Source organism: Scyliorhinus canicula, chromosome 13 (assembly GCF_902713615.1).
Source record: "Scyliorhinus canicula chromosome 13, sScyCan1.1, whole genome shotgun sequence".
NCBI classification, from domain to species: domain Eukaryota; kingdom Metazoa; phylum Chordata; class Chondrichthyes; order Carcharhiniformes; family Scyliorhinidae; genus Scyliorhinus; species Scyliorhinus canicula.
The window spans coordinates 34,192,628-34,214,546 of NC_052158.1; the positions used below are offsets into that span (position 1 = coordinate 34,192,628).

The 21,919-nt window shown below is 46.5% G+C and overlaps 1 protein-coding gene across 1 annotated transcript; it reads left to right on the plus strand.

Annotated features, from left to right (window-relative positions):
* Positions 1-1,575: 1,575 nt before the first annotated feature.
* On the plus strand, positions 1,576-2,562 carry LOC119975552 (probable G-protein coupled receptor 139). Its single transcript, XM_038815339.1, has one exon. It carries the CDS (start codon positions 1,576-1,578, stop codon positions 2,560-2,562), a length of 987 nt encoding a protein of 328 aa, XP_038671267.1.
* Positions 2,563-21,919: the final 19,357 nt, after the last annotated feature.

Consider the following 21,919-nt stretch of genomic DNA (forward strand, 5'->3'; position numbering starts at 1 on the left):
CTCTCAGTTGATTTTTATGTTTTACCTTGATCTCTTCTCTGTTTTGTAATGTACCGCATTACTTCTCAAGTTCCTGCTTTCTTCCTCTTTTTCAGTTTCTATTGTCATCCATTTAAACACTTGTCTCTATCTTTGTCGACTTTTTTTTCTCTGCTCCTTCTCTTCAGTCGCCTCCTCTGTCTTCTATTTGAGAACCCTTTCTGCTCCCTTTCGTATCTTACTTTTTCAGCTCTAAATTACTGCCCATTGCCTCATGCTCCACCAGGTGTCCCACAACTTTTAGGGTTTTGTTCATGAAGTCAGTATTTCATTCACGCCACACAAGTGACAGGGAATGAGCATCTCCGATAAGGGACCATCTAACCATTGTCCCCTCGACGTTCAATGGCGTTACCATCACTGAAAGTGCCAAAATGAACATTCCTGTGGTTTACCATTGTTAACAAACTGAACTGGACCAGCCATATTGATACTGTGGCTACCAGAGCAGTCAAATGCTTGGAGTCCAACGGCGGGTAACTTACCTACTGAAACCCAACCCTGTCCACTATCGACAACGAGCAAGTTAGGATTTAATGTAATGCTCACCGCTTTCCTGGATTAGGTGCAGCTTCAACAACACTCAAGAAGCTCGACAGCACCCCGGACAAAGCAGCCAGGTGGATTACTACCCCTTCCATAAAGATTTAGGGCGGTATTCTTCCAACCCTGGGCTGGGCCGCACCATCCCGATGCCGGCAGGCGATTCAACGCAGAGTGAAGAATCAGTTCTCCACAGACTGTTAGGAGAAAATGGAAAAAATGGCTCAACAGTTTACACTAGGATCGGCAGCTGGAGCAGCGTGAACCTCTCCAGTGCTGTACTGGCTCCCTGTAGCGTTCAGAATTACTCCTGGCAGTGGCACATTCATGCCATCGTAAAAATATGCTCGGTTTATGATGCCGTGGACACACTGGCGCGGGATGGGAGAATCCCGCCCTTAATCTCTCCAACACTGAAGCAGGGTGGCAGCATATGTAGGAACTCGTCAATGATCATTGGGCACCTTCCGCTCTCCAAACACAGGACCACTCGTATCTGGAGTAGCAAGTGTAGCATTTACCTGAGAACCCACCACCTGGAAGTTCCCCTCCAAGTCACTCACCACCCTACCTTGGAAATATATTGCAGTTCCTTCACTGTCACTGGGTCAGAATTCTGAAACTCCCTGCCTAACATCATTGTGGGTGTACGTACACCTCAGGGACTGCAGCACTTCAAAAAGGCAAATCACCACCGCTTCAGAAGAGAATCAACTGATGGGCAATATTTGTTGGCCTAACTAGCGCCGTCCATAGCTCTTAAATGAACAAATAAATAGGCCCTCGATGGTCAGAGGAAATAAGCTTGTCTCCCTCTCTCTGATAATCATTTTTAATAAAGATTACACACTATCAATGGTTGAACCAAGAATATGGTGACCTTTGGGATTGTTTGATTTAGGTGATGTGAAGTTTATCCTGTGTCTTGACAGATGACATGTTTGAACAAAAATTTCCAGCCATTGTTTCCATTTTCTCCCAACAGGCAATCTAATGGCGATTGTGATCCTTTCACAAGGAAAATGCGGCCTTTCCAAATGTACCACGCTTTACCTGGTGGCCATGGCAACAGCAGATCTGATGTACATTATATCTGGGGTAATACTGTGGCGCATCAATTCATATTATTTCGCAGGATCTTTCTTGGATATCACCCCTGTTTGTAGTGTTATCAGTGTTCTGAGTTATGCAGCAACGGAATGGTCTGTTTGGTTCACCGTCTTTTTCTCCTTTGATCGATTTGTGGCCATTTGTTGGCAGAAGCTGAAAATTAAATATTGCACCGAGAAAACTGCGGCTGTGGTTCTGGGAACAACAGGTATTTTGATTTGTTTAAAGGACATTCCGTTCTACTTTATATTTGAACCTGCAGAGTTAAGAAACAATGTCCCCTGGTTCTGTATTGAAAGACAAACCTATTTTACTGATCCTGCATGGGTGGGATTTGACTGGTTTGATAAGGTTTTAACCCCACTGCTGCCATATGCACTAATTCTGTTGCTCAATGCTTTGACAGTGAGATATATTTTAGTGACCAGTCAAGTCCGGAACGGACTGCGGGCTCAGAGTAAGGGGGAGAATCGCACTGACCCAGAGATGGAGAGCAGAAGGAAGTCTATGATTTTGCTCTTCACCATCTCGGGAACATTCATTGTTTTGTGGCTTGCGTATGTTATAGACTTCATCTTTTACAATATAATAGGAATTCACCCCGAACATTACAATGGTGTTTTTTCTATATTTCCCGAAGTTGCTCTTCTGCTGCTCAGTTTAAATTGCTGCACAAATGCATTTATTTATGGGGTGACTCAGTCCAAGTTCAGGGAGCAACTCAAGAACGCAGTGAAATATCCAGCTGTAACGATTTTTCAATTAACTAAAAAGCAAAAGAACCGAAAGCAGCCCAGAGGTGGGGAACGGTGTGCAGATCCTGGAGGACGTTACATGGATAGGAAGGGGTATGGTAGTTGGAGGAATTGATTAACTTAGGAAGGTTGATTGGAGCTGCATTAAACAACAGAGATAAAAAGGGATAGAAGGGTTCTCGGGGTTGAAATAAAAATAAGGAAAAGAATAGACGGTGGAGGAGGCAACAGAGATATGAGGGCTCTCGGAACACGTTAATGTGGGGAGACCATCATGACTCACCAGTGTCTGTGGACAAACCACAACAAATATCTGTCCTCTGTTTCGACCATTTGTTCATCGTTGAGACTAATTCACAGCTACTCCCTACCATAACAGCAGTGTAGGTGTAACTCTGTCGCATTTCAAGTGAAATTAGAAATTGTTAATAAACACCACCCTTAATATAATAATAAGCACTTATTGCCACAAGTAGGCTTCAATGAACTTACTGTGAAAAGCCCCTAATCACCACATTCCGGTCCCTGTGAGGGGATGCTGGTATAGGAATTGAACCCCCAGCTGCTGCCTTGTTTTACAATGCAAGCTAGCCGTTTAACCAATGTGTGCTAAACCAGCCATTATTGTCACAATCCCGTCTGAAGCTGGTCATGACAAGGTGCTCCGTTGGCAACTTGGAGAGAGCAATAAGCTCCAGTCTTAAGTCACATTCCCGCTACCCATTTTAAACAGTTCATGCTGCCTTATTCAATCTTCTCTTTGAAGCTTATTGCTGCTTGCTCTTGCTGACATCTTGTTCTCCCTGAAGTTCAGGTTCCAGTTTTCACATTTAACTTTATTTTCTTTTTCACGTGGAATTGTTAGTTTTGTTCTATCTTTTTCTATCTCCAGCAGCTTCATCTTCAGCTGAATTCCAGCGAACTGAAGCTGTGTTATTAGAGTTTTAAATTTATATTCTTCCAACAAAGAAAGTTGTGTAAAACATGCCTGCTCTTTTGGACTGCTTTTAACTCTAACTACAAGTTTTCAGATAATGTGACCAACCTAAATTTACTCAATTGTTCCTACTAATCAACAATTAATCTTCACTACCTGGCAAAGTAATGGGAACTGGAAAGCAAATCTGATTTTCAATGTGTGGCAATTTCGACTATGAAAATCGTCTTAGCCTTAACCTCAGCAAGTACCAGCAATGTTATTTGCCTGAATTTGAAATTCTGCAAGTCCCACCTGTTTATGTTATGATCTGAATTGGAGCCAGGAACATTTATTTTTGTTTGAAGCTCAAGGCGCCCTGTGCTGCTCTTGCTCATGTATTGCTTTGTTTGACCCTTGTTCCTCACTATAACCAATCTTTATTTGTTGATGTACCATTTGTCAATGTACTTTGTCGATTATTCTTTTGTCTACTATGTACGTACTGTGTGTTTTCCTTTGGCTGCAGAAAAATACTTTTAACTGCAGATCGGCACATGTGACAATAAATATCAATCAATCAATCAATTAACTCCCTGGTAACCTAACAAGATAAACGAGCAACAAGATACTGTGCTCAAAACAAACAAAATAAACTTGACCACACAAAGTCTGAAACATAAAGCAATTTGCAATATGTACCTTATACATAAACATTCTGAACTAAAACGTTATGAATTAACTAGCAAACTGTGGTCGAATACATCACATTGCAGGATCAAAGGCTGGTGTGATGAAAAAAATGCGATGATTCCTCAACAATCCATCCAGACGTCAGTGACCATGGTGAGTCACAAAATCTTGTTAAAGCTCTTTCTTCCTCAGGTGGGATTTCAATGAGTCAGTTTCAAAGATCAAACCTCAGAAAGCCTGGAAAGGTCATTCGCAGACAGACTACCTGAATGAATGCTCACATTCCAGTGGTTCAACTTCTTTTCTTGTGACTGCAATACCTGGGATGCAGTAACAGTGTTTATTCTAGATTCACTGTAGGTTAATTCAAGGCACTGCTTGCTGAGGTAGCTAAAGAAATTTGGCATGTCCACATGAATTCTTACCAGCTTTTACAGATGCACCATAGAAAACATCTTATCTTGCTGCATTACAGCCTGGTGAGGCAACTGCTCGGCCCAAGGCTGCAAGAAACTTCAGTGATTCGTCAACACAGCCCAGTCCTTCATACGTACCTGCCTCCCATCCGCTGACTCCATCTACACCTCCCGCTGCCTGGGGAAAGTGGGCAGCATAATCAAAGACCCCTCCCACCCAGCTTACTCACTCTTCCAACTTCTTCCATCGGGCAAGAGATACAAAAGTCTGAGAACACGCACGAACTGAAGCAAAAACAGCTTCTTCCCCGTTGTTGCCAGACTCGTAAACGACCCCTTTATGGACTGACCTCATTAACACAACACCCCTGTATGCTTCACCCGATGCCAGTTTTATATATTTACATTGTCTACCTTGTGTTGCCCTATTATGTATTTTCTTTTTTATCCTTTTTTTGTCATGTACTTAAAGATCTGTTGAGCTGCTCGCAGAAAAATACTTTTACTGTACCTTGGTACACGTGACAATAAACAAAATTCACTCCAATCCAGATTCATTCAGATTCTCTGCACAGCTATGCAGATTTTCTGCAGAAGGAGAGGGAGAGCAGCTTCTTTCCTCTGTTCGTCTAGGACCCAACTGCCCATCCTTTGGTTCTCTGAAAATCATCTCACTCGAGAACAACATAATTAGCTCCTGTTACTGGGCACAACAGACCTTTTGGCCAATTCATTGATCACCAGCCAAGCAATTGAAAAGAGTGCCACCGATCACTCGGGTGCCAAAAATAGGCATTGATAATAATAACCTTTATTGACACAAGTAGACTTCCATTAACACAGCAATATAGTTACTGTGTAAAGTCCCTAGTCGCCACATTCCGGCGCCTGAATGAGTACATAGAGGGAGAATTCAGAATACCCAAATTACATCACGGCATGTATTTCGGGACTTGTGGCAGGAATCCGGAGCACCCGGAGGAAACCCAGGCAGATACGGGGTGAATGTTCAGACTCCGTACAGAAAGTGACAAAGCTGGGAATCGAACCTGGGACACTGTGCTATGAAGCAACTGTGCTAACGGCTATGTTACCGTTCTGCCCAATGAGATGTGGTAATCAGGTGCAGGCCATTCGAGCCTGCTCTGCCATTCAGTGTGACCATGGCGGATCCTCTAGACCCTTTTGTATCTCTCCTCTCACCTTAAACCTATTCCCTCTAGGGCAGTGGGCTGGCGCTGTGGATAGCATTACTGCCTCAAGGCACCAGGGTCACAGGTTCGAACCTACCCCTGGGTTACTGTCCATGTGGAGGTTGCACATTCTCCCCATGTCTGCCTGTGCTTCATCTCCACAATCCACAGATGGGCAGGTTAGGTGGATTGGCCATGCTAAATTGCCCCTTAATTGAAAAAAAATTATTGGGTACTGTGAATTAAAAAGAAAATCTATGCTCCTAAATATTTTATCGACTTCTATAACACCATATCTAAGCTTCCTACGCTCCAGGAAAAGAAGCCCCGGTCTATCCAGCCGCTCCTTATAACTCAAACCATCAAGTCCCGATAGCATCCTAGTAAATATTTCTTGCACTCTTTCTAATTTAATAATATCCTTTCTATAACAGGGTGATCAGAACTGTGCACAGTACTCCAAATGTTGACTGACCAATGTCTTGTACAAGTTCAACAAGACGCTCCAACTTCTGTATTCAAATGTTTTGACCAATGAAACCTTGCCTGCTGCGATTCCACCTTCAACGAGCTATGAACCTGCATTTTTAGATCTCTTTGTTATGTAACTCTCCCCAACTCCCTACCTTTAACTGAGTAGTTCCTGCCCATCCAAAAAATTCCAAATAAGAAGCAATTTTTGCGTGGCCAATCCAGTCAATCCAGAACCTCCTTGGGTTGTGGTGGTGAGACCCACGCAGACACGGGGAGAGTGTGGAAACTCCACATGGACAGTCCCCTGGCGTCCTGATTATGCCTGGGTCCTCAGCGTTTTGAGGCACCAGTGCCACTGTGCCGCCCAACTTGGCCCCACAGCCTTCTATGGGAGCAAGTTCCATAGGTATACCACCCACTGACTGAAGAAATGTTTCTGCATCCTCATCCTCAAAGATCTACCCCGTAACCTGAGACTTTGTCTCTTGGTTCTAGATTCCCCAACAAGACAAAACATCCTCCTTGCATTTAGCCTGTCTGGGACTGATAAACATTTGATACGTTACAATCAGATCTCATTTCACCCAATTAAACTCTAGTGAATACAGGGCCAGTTGCTCCAATCGCTCCTCTTAAAGTAGTCCCGGTATTAGCCTAGAGATTCTTCGCTGTACTCTATGGCAAATATATACTTTCTTAGGAATCAAATCAAAATTGCATGCAATACTCCAGGTGTTTCACAACAAGGCCTTACATATCTTAGGTAAATCATCCTAATTCTGAACTCAAATCCTCTTGCAATGAAGGCCAACATGCTATTAACCTTCCTAATAGGGTGCTTCAACTTCATCGACACTTTCATTGGCTGGAGTCCAAGGACTGCCAGATGCCTCTGTACATCCACATTCACCATATCATCGTTCAAATAATAATCTTACTTCCAATTTTTTCACTCCGTAATGGATAACTTCACATTTATTTACATTGTACTGCATATTCGATAAGTTTTTCTGCTCCCTTAACTTGTCTAAAAGTGGCACCGTGGTTACAACTTCTGCCTCACGGCACCAGGGAAATGAAATGAAAATCACTTATTTTCACAAGTAGGCTTCAAATGAAGTTACAGTGAAAAGCCCCTAGTCACCACATTCCAGTGCCTGTTCCGGGAGGCTGGCATTGGAATTGAACCGTGCTTCTGGCCTGCCTCGGTCTGCTTTTAAAGCCAGCGATTTAGCCCACTGTGCTAACCGAGTTTGACTCATGCTTTCGCTGATTGTCTGTTCAGTGTGTATTCCCCATATCTGCGTGGGTTACCTCCAGTTGCTCTGGTTTAATCCCGCAGTCCAAATATATGCAGGTTAGGTGGATTGGTCATACTCAATTGCCCCTTGGAGTCTAAAGATGTTTAGGATAGGTGGGGATATGGGGCTTCAGAGATAGCATGGAGTAGTAAGCCTAGATAAGGTGCTCTTTCAGAGGTTTGCTGCAGACACGAACGGCCAAATGGCCCCTTTGTGCAGTGTAGGGATTCCATGTAATCTATAAACCTTTAAGGCTTCATGCACACTTTCTTTTAATATGAACCAATACCTATCCCCCGTCCATCCCGTTAGTAAGGATCACCAATCTATCCTTGCCAATTCACACCTTCTACCCTCCTAGTTCTCTTGATTCAGATTCACAACCCGAGTTTCGGGTGCACCTACTTCGTTCTCCAATATAAGGGTCCCTCCTCTTTACTCCCTGTTTATTCCCTGATTTGTTCTTCCTTTCATTTTTTCCAGTACATTTTTGATCCATGGATAATTTTGGGCATGTGTCTTTCAGGCAGCTTGAATCTTTAGTTCAACCAGAAGAAAACAGTGGTCTGTGCTTTAATTCAAACAGGAACCTGTGCTACTTTTAGATTCGTTTTGCACACTGACTGGAACCAATTACAGAGATTGGTCGGTCACGGTTTCATTTATCTGACCGATGCCCAATGAATTGGCCCAAAAGGCTGTGCTCTGCCCAGAAGCATGTGGTGATTGGATCTGATGTCACTGGAACGTTTTCACAGTGATAGATTTTCAATCTGGTTTCACTTTGACTCCTAGGAGCTCAGCGAGAAAATCAACACTATCATCTCTCAGTTTTCCTCCAGATCGTCTGTGTTTCTGAGGTGGCAGATATCCTGAATGAATCTGTTTACAGAAGAAGCATGACAGGCTGTGCAGGGAAAGTGCAGAACCTGCTAACTCTGCTCAGAAAAACTGATGTGAATTCATAGAATTTTTCATAAAATTTACAGTGCAGAAGGAGGCCATTCTGCCCATCGAGTCTGCACCGGCTCTTGGTGCACCGGCTCTTGGGTATTGTGCACACTACCCAAGGTCAACACCTCCCCCTATCCCAATAACCCAGTAACCCCACCCAACACTAAGGGCAATATTGTACACTAACGGCAATTTATCATGGCCAATCCACCTAAACTGAATCTTTGGACTGTGGGAGGAAACCGGAGCACCCGGGGGAAACCCACGCACACACGGGGAGGATGTGCAGACTCCGCACAGACAGTGACCCAAGCCAGAATCGAACCTGGGATCCTGGAGCTGTGAAGCCATTGTGCTATGCACAATGCTACCGTGCTGCCCCAAAGGTCTAAGGTCTAAACTTAGGAGAAAGGTCTATCTTTCTCCACAAGGCTGCTGTCTGGGAGTACAATCCTTTCTACCCTACAGAGGCCTGAAGACAAATCAGGAACTGAAAGTAGGATTAGAAAGTAAGGTTTCCTGCTGTCCAGGGAAGGTGTCAGTACAGTGCTTTAAAAAAATAAAATGCTTGAAAATTATTGTGGGCTGCAACAGAATTACTGCAATCTACAATCTGACTGCGAAGAATGCAAGCTAGGAATAATCATCGGAAGCATGTACTATATTTATTTTACTTCCCCCCCCCCCCCCCTCCCTTATCACCCGACTGTGTGTTTTTGTCTGGTGTGTGAGTCTATGTTTGTGAAGGGTGAGGAGGCAAGTAGGAGTGAGGTACTTACTAATATTTAACCAATTGTATCTGCTGTGTATTTCTTCCTATTCTTGCTGTAAATAAACAGCCATTGTGTTTTAACTTACAACCCTGGTGGCTGCAATTATTGGTAAGGCAAGGGCCAAAGACTTTGAGTATGTTTGTTTCATTCACTTGTATTGTCACTCCAGGATGAACGGGTCTGGAATTGACAATATACTAGCTCAAAGTATCGTAACACCATCGTAATGAAGATTTCTATGACATAATGTTGCTGTTTCCCATGGGACCCCACGTAACTTGAATGTCAACTCAATGTGTCTTATTGCACAGTACCCAGTCTAGAATACTCTGCTGTTTGGTTGGTCCTCCACATATTGGTCGAAAATAAATCTCATGCTCATTTCAAAAAGACCACCTCCACCATAGAATCACTAGTTGGTCTATCCAATCTATATGGAAATTAAATGATTACAGATGTACCATTCTTCAATGCATCTCTGATGTCATATGTAACATTTCCCCTCACATTTCCAGATGTGTGGGGCCTATTGACACACAGCAATGTTTTCAGCCACTTGATCTTTCTCATCTACACCCATACGGGTTTCTCATCACAACTTTCCGAGTACAAATCCTTCCTCACCATTGCACTGACATTGCGCCTTAATTAATAATGCTACCCCACTTCCTTACCCTAGTTGGCTATCTTTCCTAAATGAAGAATACCCGTGGATGTTCAGTTCCTATCATTGAGAACCCGCCAGCCACGTCTGCGTCATCGCAATTATTTTATAATCGTTTCCAAATATTTGTGCTGTTAATTACTCAACTTTATTGTTTATTCTAGGCACATTAGGACACAAAGACTTGTCTTTCTAACCTTGTTGGTCATCTTAGCTTTATATTGCATCAAGTCCCCAATTGTTTGTCACCCTTGTTTGTTCTTCTTTCCGCTTTTGTTTCTTACCTTTCTATCTTTCGCACCTACTCTTTTTTTGTCACACTTCTCTGTCTCCCTGATTACATTCTCACCCCACCATTCTACTTTAAACCCACAATAACAGCACTAGCAAATTCCCCCTCTCCTCCAACCAGGCCCCAGAGGACAATGTTGTGTTCTTTGTTTTTGTTCTTCAGGATGATGAAGGTTGTAGTGTTAACAAAGAACAGAAAGCAGTGTTTATCAAACAAAGCTAATTTATTACACTGCACTAAATTAGGTTTGAACATCTTACTAAGGAATTAGATCAATAAAGATTACACTACACATCTACAATACTAAATTATTCTATTAGCTAAGTTATCTTACACCTACGCAGTCTGGCTCCCTTCCACTATCTCCCAGAAGTCAAGGAGTCATGTGATATTTATATGTTTGTTATACAACACCATATAGTGTCTAGAGTAATAACATTACTTTAATCCTTTATGTGCTTTACAATATTCACATATGTTCACATCCCCCTTTCTTTGAAAACTTTGAATTTTACATTCACATATACATACAGGCAGTTATCGGCAATGTAGACTAATGAGCATACTTAAACGTTACACGTGAGTTAAATCAGTGTTTTACAGTTCACTAATTGAGACAAACAGCTTTGTTTCTTGATCTCGTTGATCTTCTCAATCCAGCTGTCATTGTGTCAGAATTTTCTGACTGCTGATTTATAATTGTGTCAGTAAGTTGAGTATCAGATGCTGAATTATTCAGTTTCAACGAATGTACAGGAACCCTGCTGTTGGGAAACAATTGTTGAGGCTGAATTGGAGGTTGCTTCACCTTCAGAAATGCTCGACGATTTCTACTGGATATCGAGCCTTTGGCAAGATAGGAATGTGGAGCTGCCTGACATGAAAGACGCGCAATGCAGGACCATCCACCTGTTGGATCTTGCACATGTACACAATCTCCTAGAACAGCGGATGCATCTGTTCAGCTGAATTTTTATAATACAAGCTTTGAGTTTGCTGTTGCTGACCCATCTTGTATTTATGATGGGTTTATCATCAGGATTCTGTAAAGTTAGACTTGGTAATGTGGCGTGCAGCTGTCTAATCATAAAACGTTTCGCTGGCAAAAGACCTGTCAATAGAGGAATAGCTCGATAACAATAAAGCTGGACAAAAACCTTGTTTCACTTCATATGCATTCTTTAACGATTTATTCACGATAACCACACCTTTCTCAGCCTTCCCGTTGGACTGGGGATACTACGAAACTGGCGTGACATTGTAGCACTGAGAAAACTCAGTCCATTCCCCACTGTCGAAACAAGGCGCATTGTCCGTTATAAGAACATAAGAACATAAGAACTAGGAGCAGGAGTAGGCTATCTGGCCCCTCGAGCCTGCTCCACCATGCAATGAGATCATGGCTGAACTTTTGTGGACTCAGTTCCACTTTCCAGCCCGAACTCCATAATCCTTAATCCCTTTATTCTTCAAAAAACTATCTACCTTTACCTTAGAAACATTTAATGAAGGAGCCTCAACTGCTTCACTGGGCAAGAAATTCCATAAATTCACAACCCTTTGGGTGAAGAAGTTCCTCCTAAACACAGTCTTAAATCTACTTCCCCTTATTTTGAGGCTATGTCCCCTTGTTCTGCTTTCACCCGCCAGTGGAAACAACCTGCCCGCATCTTCATATCTATTCCCTTCATAATTTTTAATGTTTCTATAAGATCCCCCCTCGTCCTTCTAAATTCCAACGAGTACAGTCCCAGTCTACTCAACCTCTCCTCATAATCCAACTCCTTCAGCTCTGGGATTAACCTAGTGAATCTCCTCTGTACACCCGCCAGTGCCAGTACGTCCTTTCTCAAGTAGAGACCAAAACTGACCACAATACTCCAGGTGTCGCCTCACTAACACCTTATACAATTGCAACCTCACCTCCCTAGTCATAAACTTCATCCCTCTAGCAATGAAGGACAAAATTCCATTTGCCTTCTAAATCACCTGGTGCACCTGTAAACCAACTTTCTGTGACTCATGCACTAGCACACCCAGGTCTCTCTGCGCAGCGACATGCTTTAATATTTTATTGTTTAAAGAATAATCCCGTTTGCTGTTATTCCTACCAAAATGGATAACCTCACATTTGTCAACATTGTATTCCATCTGCCAGACTCTAGCCCATTCACTTAACCTATCCAAATCCCTCTGCAGACTTCCAGTATGCTCTGCACTTTTCGCTTTACCACTCATCTTAGTGGCATCTGCAAACTTGGACACATTGACCTTGGTCCCCAACTCCAAATCATCTATGTAAATTGTGAACAATTGTGGGCCCAACACGGATCGCTGAGGGACACCACTAGCTACTGATTGACAACAAGAGAAACGCCCATTAATCCCCACTCTTTGCTTTCTATTAATTAACCAATCCTCTATCCATGCTACTACTTCACCCTTAATGCCATACGTCTTTATCTGATGCAGCAACCTTTTTGTATGGCACCTTGTCAAAGGCTTTCTGGAAATCCAGATATACCACATCCATTGGCTCCCTGTTATCTACTGCACTAGTAATGTCCTCAAAAAATTCCACTAAATTAGTTCGGCACGACCTGCCTTTATGAACCCATGCTGCGTCTGCCCAATGGGACAATTTCTATCCAGATGCCTCGCTATTTATTCCTTGATGATAGATTCCATCATCTTCCCTACTACCGAGGTTAAGCTCACTGGCCTATAATTTCCTGTTCTCTGCCTACCTCCTTTTTTAAACAGTGGTGTCACGTTTGCTAATTTCCAATCCACCGGGACCTCCACAGAGTCTAGTGAATTTTGGTAAATCATCACTCGTGCACCTACAATTTCCCTAGCCATCTCTTTTAGCACTCTGGGATGCATTCCATCAGGGCCAGGAGACTTGTCTACCTTTAGCCCCATTAGCTTGCCCATCACTACCTCCTTAGTGATAACAATCGTCTGAAGGTCCTCACCTGTCATAGCCTCATTTCTATCAGTCACTGGCTTGTTATTTGTGTCTTCCACTGTGAAGACCGACCCAAAAAACCTGTTCAGTTCCTCAGCCATTTCCTCATCTCCCATTATTAAAACTCCCTTCTCATCCTCTAAATGACCAATATTTACCTTAGCTCTCTTTTTTGTTTTATATATTTGTAAAAACTTTTACTGTCTGTTTTTATATTCTGCGCAAGTTTACTCTCGTACTCTATCTTACGCTTCTTTATAGCTTTTTAGTAGCTTTCTGTTGCCCCCTAAAGATTTCCCAGTCCTCTAGTCACCCACCAATCTTTGCCACTTTGTATGCTTTTTCCTTCAATTTGAAACTCTCCCTTATTTCCTTAGATATCCACGGTCGATTTTCCCTCTTTCTACCGTCCTTCCTTTTTGTTGGAATAAACCTTTGCTGAGCAATGTGAAACATTGCTTCGAAGGTTCTCCACTGTTCCTCAACTGTTCCACCATAAAGTCTTTGCTTCCAGTCTACCTTAGCTAGTTGTTCTCTCATCCCATTGTAATCTCCTTTGTTTCAACACAAAACACTAGTATTTGATTTAACTTTCTCACACTCCATCTGTATTTTAAATTCCACCATATTGTGATCGCTCCTTCCGAGAGGATCCCTAACTATGAGATCATGAATCAATCCTGTCTCATTACACAGGACAAGATCTAGGACCGCTTGTTCCCTCGTATGTTCCAGTACATACTGTTCTAGGAAACTATCGCGGATACATTCTATAAACTCCTCCTCACGGTTGCCTTGACCGACCTGGTTAAACCAATCGACATGTAGATTCAAATCCCCCATGATAACTGCTGTACCATTTCGACATGCATCAGTTATTTCTTTGTTTATTGCCTGCCTCACCATAACGTTACTATTTGGTGGCCGACAGACTACTCCTATCAGTGACTTTTTCGCCTTACTATTCCTGATTTCCACCCAAATGGATTCAACATTATCCTCCATAGCACCAATGTCATCCCTTATTATTGCCCGGATGTCATCCTTAAATAACAGAGCAACACCACCTCCCTTACCATCCACTCTGTCCTTACGAATAGTTTGTTACCCTCGGATATTTAACTCCCAGTCGTGACCATCCTTTAACCATGTTTCAGTAATGGCCACTAAATCATAGTCATTCACGATGATTTGTGCCATCAACTCATTTACTTTATTCCGAATACTACGAGCATTCAGGTAAAGTACACTTATGTTGTTTTTTTTACCTCTGTTTTGAATCTTAACATCTCCAGTTTTATTCATTTTAGTATTACTGGACCTCAGCTCCCCTCAGTCACTGTACCTTGTACTGTCGCCCTTTTTGATCTTTGACTATGTCTTCTCCGCCTTGCACTTTTCCCCTTACTTCTTTTTGCTTCTGTCCCTGTTTTAGAACATAGAACATAGAACAGTACAGCACAGAACAGGCCCTTCGGCCCTCGATGTTGTGCCGAGCAATGGTCACCCTACTTAAACCCACATACCTGTAACCCAACAATTAACCTTACACTACGGGCAATTTAGCATGGCCAATCCACCTAACCCTTTGACTACCTTCCAACTTCCTGCATCGGTTCCCATCCCCCTGCCACATTAGTTTTAACCCTCCCCAGCAGCTCTCGCAAACACCCCCCCCCCCCCAGGACATCGGTTCCAGAACTGCCCAGGTGCTGGTCCCACCTACCCCAGAAGCGGTCCCAATGCCCCAGGAATTTGAATCCCTCTCTCTTGCACCATCTCTCAAGCCACGCATTCATCCTATCTATCATGACATTCCTACTCTGACTAGCTCGTGGCACTGGTAGCAATCCTGAGATTACTACCTTTGATGTCCTACTTTTTAGTTTAACTCCTAACTCCCTGAATTCCGCTTGTAGGACCTCATCCCGTTTTTTACATATATCGTTGGTGCTTATTCGCACCATGACAGCTGGCTGTTCCCCCTCCCCCCACCCCCTAGAATGTCCTGCAGCCACTCCGAGACATCCTTGACCCTTGCACCAGGGAGGCAACATACCATCCTGGAGTCTCGATTATGTCCACAGAACCGCCTGTCTATTCCCCTTACGATTGAGTCCCCTATCACTATCGCCCTGCCACTTTTCTTCCTGCCCTGCTGCACAGCAGAGCCAGCCACGGTGCCATGAACCTTGCTGCTGCCTTTCCCTGGTCAGCCATCTCCCCCAACAGTATCCAAAGCAGTATATCTGTTTTGCAGGATGATGACCGCAGGGGAAACCTGCACTGCCTTCCTACTCTTGCTTTGTCTTTTGGTCACCCATTTGCTATCTCCCTGAGTAACTTTCACCTGTGGAGTGACCAACTTGCTAAACGTGCTATCCACGACCTCCTCAGCATCACTGTTGCTCCAAAGTGAGTCCATCCGCAGCTCCAGAACCGTCAAGCAGTCTAACAGGATGTCCAGATGATGGCGCCGGAGCGAGGCGACTCTCTGCAGGCTCTCCCCAACAGATCCACTTTTAACTTTATTTATACTCGTTCTAACCTTTTAAAAATTAATTCTAAAGCTAACATTATTACTAACCTCTGTCTTTTATCCTGTCTTGCAGGCCTGAAGATCCTCCGAGTCCCTTGGAGACCTTGTGACCCGACCCGACCTGACCTCCGTGACCTGGAAGAAGATCGGGCCCAAACCGGAAGTGAAGCCCCGACCTCGATTTGGAGCCGACCCGGGCTTCGGAGCTCCAAACCTGGCCTAACAACCGACGCAAGCCCCCGGATCGCCCGGCCTTGTCCCCGGAGCTCCCGACCCGACCCCCGACGGCAAGACACGGCTCAACGCGACCCCGAGAGACCCGCCCAGCGACCCGACCCGGAGACGCCCGCCCAGCAACCCGACCTACCTGGTGATGGAAGAAAGAAAAATCCACATGGAGGCCCCACCGTGCTGACTTCAAGATCCGACCCCAGGAGCGCCCAGGAAGGGAACAGACCATGGGACCTAGCCCAATCTGCCCCAGGAAGCCCCTGCCCACGACCCAGGACCCCAAAAACAACGGAGACCGCGTGCGAGGACCCGAACACGCTGCAAGGTATTCCCGCGCCCGCAGAACGCCGGGACCCATCCGGATCGCAGACTCACCCCCCCAGCAACCCCTCTACCTCAACCAGCGCCCGGGGCCCTGCCAGACGCGACCCCGGAAATGTAAACAGCGCCCTGGACCTCGCTAGCGCCCTGGATCCCGCCAGACGCAACCACCTACCTTCCACAAGGGCTGACGTCTCTCATCGGATCCCAGGATCATCCAGCAGCAGCCGCCGACCGAGAAAGCGAGGGAAACGCAGCGGTCTGCAGGTTAGACTGAAGGAACGCGGTTTCAAGACCCCTCTCCCCAGCATACTCCTAGCAAACGTCCAAGCGATTGAAAACAAGCTGGATGAACTTAACGCCAGACTTACCTCTCAGAGGGAAGTAAGAGACTGCTGTGTGCTCTGTTTCACAGAGACATGGCTCACCCCCGCCTCACCGGACTGTGCCATACAACCTGAAGGCTTCTCTATTCACCGGGCGGACCGCACGGCATCTTCAGGCAAAGCGAAGGGTGGAGGGGTTTGCCTCCTCATCAACTCCTCCTGGTGCTTGGATGTGGTGACCCTGGCGACCTACTGCTCCCCAGACCTGGAATACCTGACCGTAAAGTGCCGCCCATACTATCTTCCACGTGAGTTCACTTCAGCCATTATCACAGCGGTCTACATCCCACCCCAGGCAGAAGTGAGGAAGGCGCTGGATGAACTGTACACAGTCATAAACAACCATGAAACAGAACACCCGGAGGCCCTGTTCATTGTGGCCGGAGACTTCAACAAAGCCAACCTCAAGAGTGTACTGCCAAAATTCCACCAGCACATCTCCTGTACCACCCGGGGCGACAACACTCTTGACCACTGCTACTCAAAAATCAAGGGCGCCTACCGTTCCATCCCCCGACCGCACTTTGGGAAATCAGACCATAAGACTGTGCTCCTTCTCCCGGCTTACAAGCAGAAACTCAAGCGGGAGAATCCAGCTAAGAAGGTTGTGCAGTGCTGGTCTGAGGAGACAGAAGAGCTCTTACGTGACTGCTTGGAGACAGTGGACTGGTCCATATTTAAGAACTCAGCGACTAACTTAAATGAGTATGTCACCACCGTCACAGACTTCATCAGCAAATGTGTGGACGACTGCGTGCCAAAGAAAGCAGTACGTACGTTCCCCAACCGGAAACCATGGCTCAACCGCGAGATTGACTCCCTACTGAAGGACAGATCTGAGGCGTTCAAGGCAGACGACCCTGTCCTATACAAGAAATCCAGGTACGACCTCCGCAAAGCCATCCGAGATGCCAAGAGAGAATATCAAACTAAGCTAGAGTCACAGACAGACTCTCGGCGGTTGTGGCAAGGACTAAGCAACATAACGGGCTACAAAGCGAAGCCGAGCAGTATCTCTGGCAGCAGTGCACCCCTCCCCGATGAACTTAACGCATTCTATGCTCGGTTTGAGCAGGTAACCAACAACCCGCTATCGAGTGCCCAGCAACCCATAATTCACCCATACCCACCATCACCGTTTCCAAAGTCAGATCGGCCTTCCTGAAAGTGAACCCACGGAAGGCGATGGGCCCGGACGGGATCCCTGGTCGTGCACTCAGAACCTGCGCGGACCAGCTGGCAGAGGTTTTCACAGACATCTTTAACCTATCCCTACTCCACTCCGAGGTCCCCACCTGCTTCAAGAAGACCACCATCATACCGGTACCAAAGAAGAACCAGGCAACGTGCCTCAATGACTACCGCCCGGTGGCCCTGACGTCAGTTGTAATGAAGTGCTTTGAGAGGCTGATCATGAAGCGCATCACCTCCATACTCCCGGAACGCCTTGACCCACTTCAATTCGCATACCGTCGCAACCGGTCCACATCAGACGCCATTTCCCTGGCCCTACACTCATCCCTAGAGCATCTCGAAAACAAGGACTCCTACATCAGACTCTTATTTATTGACTACAGCTCCGCCTTCAACACCATAATCCCAGCCAAGCTCATATCAAAGCTCCAAAACCTAGGACTTGGCTCTCCGCTCTGCAACTGGATCCTTGACTTTCTGACCAACAGACCACAGTCAGTAAGAATGAACACCAACACCTCCTCCACAATAGTCCTCAACACCGGTGCCCCGCAAGGCTGCGTACTTAGCCCCCTACTCTACTCCCTGTACACACACGACTGCATGGCAAAACTTGGTTCCAACTCCATCTACAAGTTTGCTGACGATACGACCATAGTGGGCCGGATCTCGAACAACGACGAGTCTGAATACAGGAGGGAGATAGAGAACTTAGTGGAGTGGTGCAACAACAACAATCTCTCCCTTAATGCCAGCAAAACTAAAGAGCTGGTCATCGACTTCAGGAAGCATAGTACTGTACACACCCCTGTCAGCATCAACGGAGCCGAGGTAGAGATGGTGAGCAGTTTCAAATTCCTAGGGGTGCACATCACCAAAAATCTATCCTGGTCCACTCATGTCGACGCTATCACCAAGAAAGCACAACAGCGCCTTTACTTCCTCAGGAAACTAAGGAAATTTGGCATGTCCACATTAACTCTTACCAACTTTTACAGATGCACTATAGAGAGCATCCTCTCGGGCTGCATCACAGCCTGGTATGGCAACTGCTCGGCCCAGGACCGCAAGGAACTTCAGAGAGTCGTGAATACCACCCAGTCCATCACACGAACCTGCCTCCCATCCATTGATTCCATCTACACCTCCCGCTGCCGGGGGAAAGCAGGCAGCATAATCAAGGATCCCTCCCACCCGGCTTACTCACTTTTCCAACTTCTTCCATCGGGCAAGAGATTCAGAAGTCTGAGAACACGGACGAACAGACTCAAAAACAGCTTCTTCCCCACTGTCACCAGACTCCTAAATGACCCTTTTATGGACTGTCCTCATTAACACTACACCCTGTCTGCTTCATCCGATGCCAATGCTTATGTAGTTACATTGTATATCTTGTGTTGCCCTATTATGTATTCTCATGTATTTTCTTGAATTCTGTTCAATTCCCTTTTCTTCCCATGTACTGAATGATCTGTTGAGCTGCTTGCAGAAAAATACTTTTCACTGTACCTCGGTACACGTGACAATAAACAAATCCAATCCAATCCAATCCAGGAGCTGCAACTGAACACACTTCTTGCACGTGAAAGAGCCAGGGACAGTGGACGTGTCCCTGAGCTCCCACATCAAACACAAGGAGCATGACACGGGTCTGGGATCTCCTGCCATGTCTTAAACCTTAGGTAAACTTATACAACTACAATTTCAAAATACAAATGAATAAATTAGACAATGAAAAGAAAAACTACTTACCAGTCACTTACCAGGGTTAAAAAGCACCTCCGAACTTCCGGTGGCGGCGATGTCCAAGTGAGCCGCACATTCGGTGGGCTCTCACTCCGCCGGGGCTGAACAGCTGATTCCCCGCGATAGCAGGACCACGGGGGCGGCAGAAAGGCTGCCGTGAAAGAAGAGGAGAGCGGCTGCAGCAGATGGAAGTGTGGGAGGCCAGCAGGTGAGGAAGAAAGAGAGAGAGACAGAGGCAAGGAGGAAGCTGACCTGAAGGGTAAGATGGCCGACCCACGGATCTTCCTTCCTCCAGGACAAAGGGAAAAAAAAGTTTGGAGTTGCTGAGGAGGGACAGCTTGGACCCACTTCAGATGCCCAAGAGGTAAAATTTAAAGGGCTGGGCGAAGGAAAGCGGCAGCGAAGGCGCTGAGGAGCGGGCTGCGGCACATGGAACAGCGGGATTCCAGAAGGCAGAAGAAGAAGGAGAAAAAGGGACAGAGACAAGGACCTGAAGAAACTTACCTGGGACCTAAGATGGCGGACACACGGACCCCGGACTCAGCAATCCAGCTGGCGCTGGATAACATGCTCCAGGTAATGAAGTCCAGTTTTGAAGCGCTGAAGCGGGACAGCTTGGACCCAATCCAGAAAGCGGTGGATAGAACATAGAACATAGAACATAGAACAGTACAGCACAGAACAGGCCCTTCGGCCCTCAATGTTGTGCCGAGCCATGATCACCCTACTCAAACCCACGTATCCACCCTATACCCGTAACCCAACAACCCCCCCTTAACCTTACTTTTATTAGGACACTATGGGCAATTTATCATGGCCAATCCACCTAACCCGCACATCTTTGGACTGTGGGAGGAAACCGGAGCACCCGGAGGAAACCCACGCACACAGGGGGAGGACGTGCAGACTCCACACAGACAGTGACCCAGCTGGGAATCGAACCTGGGACCCTGGAGCTGTGAAGCATTTATGCTAACCACCATGCTACCCTGCTGCCCTGATGAGCTGAACCAGAGGCTGGACGCCCAGGATGTTAAAGTTAAGGAGCTGGGAGAGGCGGAGGAGGAGCAGGCGGATGCGCAAACAGTTGCAGCGCTAGAAGTGGACGGCCTGAAAGAGCGGCAGAGAAGACTGCTGGACAGAGTGGAGGAGCTGGAGAATAGAGTCCGCAGGAACAATCTGAGGATGGTCGGCCTGAGGGGGCGGAGGGAGCTGATGCTGCAGCATTTGTAGCAGACCTGCTGAAGCAGCTGATGGGGGCCGAAGCCTTTCTGCAACCGCTGGAGCTGGAGGGGGCACGCAGAGTGCAGGTAAGGCAGGGGCGGCCGGGCGGACCCCCCCCCCCCCCCCGCCCGATGGTGATTAGGTTCCACAGGTTCGTGGACAAGGAGCGGGTGCTGCAGTGGGCAAAGAGCGCCAGGAGCAGCACGTGGAACAACAGTTCTCCGCATTTATCAGGACCTAAGCCAGGAGGTGGCCCGGCGGTGAGCAGCCTTTAAGAATGTCAAGTAGATGCTGTTCAAGAAGCACGTGAAGTTTGGTCTGCTGTTCCCAGCTCGGCTATGGGTCACACACCAGGGTCAACACCACTACTTCTCCGAGCCCGAAGAAGTGATGGATTTTGTGAGGGACCTGGGGCTGGTCCCGAAAGGAGGCCCCAAGGACGTGAGTTAGGACCCGAGGATTTTTGTGGGAAGGAACGCCGAATGTGCCTGGACTGCTGATCAACGGTTTGCTGGGCCAAAGGGGCCAAGCGGAACATTTGAGACTCTTTCCTTTGTTCATGGACATTTATGTGCTTTTTCTCTTTTTTCTGTGGTTTTTTCTTTTTTTTTCCTGTTTGGGCTTTTTGTGCAGCTCGCGGAAGACACTGGAGCCGGCTTGCCCCAGTGGGTGGGGAGGAGGACGGGGAAACAAGGGGAATGGGACAGGAAGGCGCCGGAGTGTTGAGTCACCGGGCTAGCAGATTGGCTAGTCAAGGAAGTCAGATGGGGGGAAGTTACAGCCAGTAGATGGCAGGGGTGGGGGTATCGGGGGATGGGGTTAGGAGAGGGGGTGGGGGTTGTTCTGCTGACGGGAGAGGGACTTGAAATAGGCACTGGAAAGGAGGTCGAGGGTGGAGGCAGCCAAAGGGCGGGCCAGGAATGGCGCGACGCACGGGTCAGGGGCCGGCCCGAGAAAGGCTATGGCTGACCGGCGGGGTGGGGGGGGGTGGGATGTGCCCCCCGACCAGGCTGATCACCTGGAACGTCACGGGACTGAATGGGCCGGTTAAGAGGGCGCGGGTGTTCGCGCACTTGCGGGCCCTGAGGGCGGACGTAATTATGTTGCAGGAGACACATCTGAAAGTGTCAGACCAGACCAGGCTAAGGAAGGGCTGGATTAGCCAGGTCTTCCACTCGGACTTG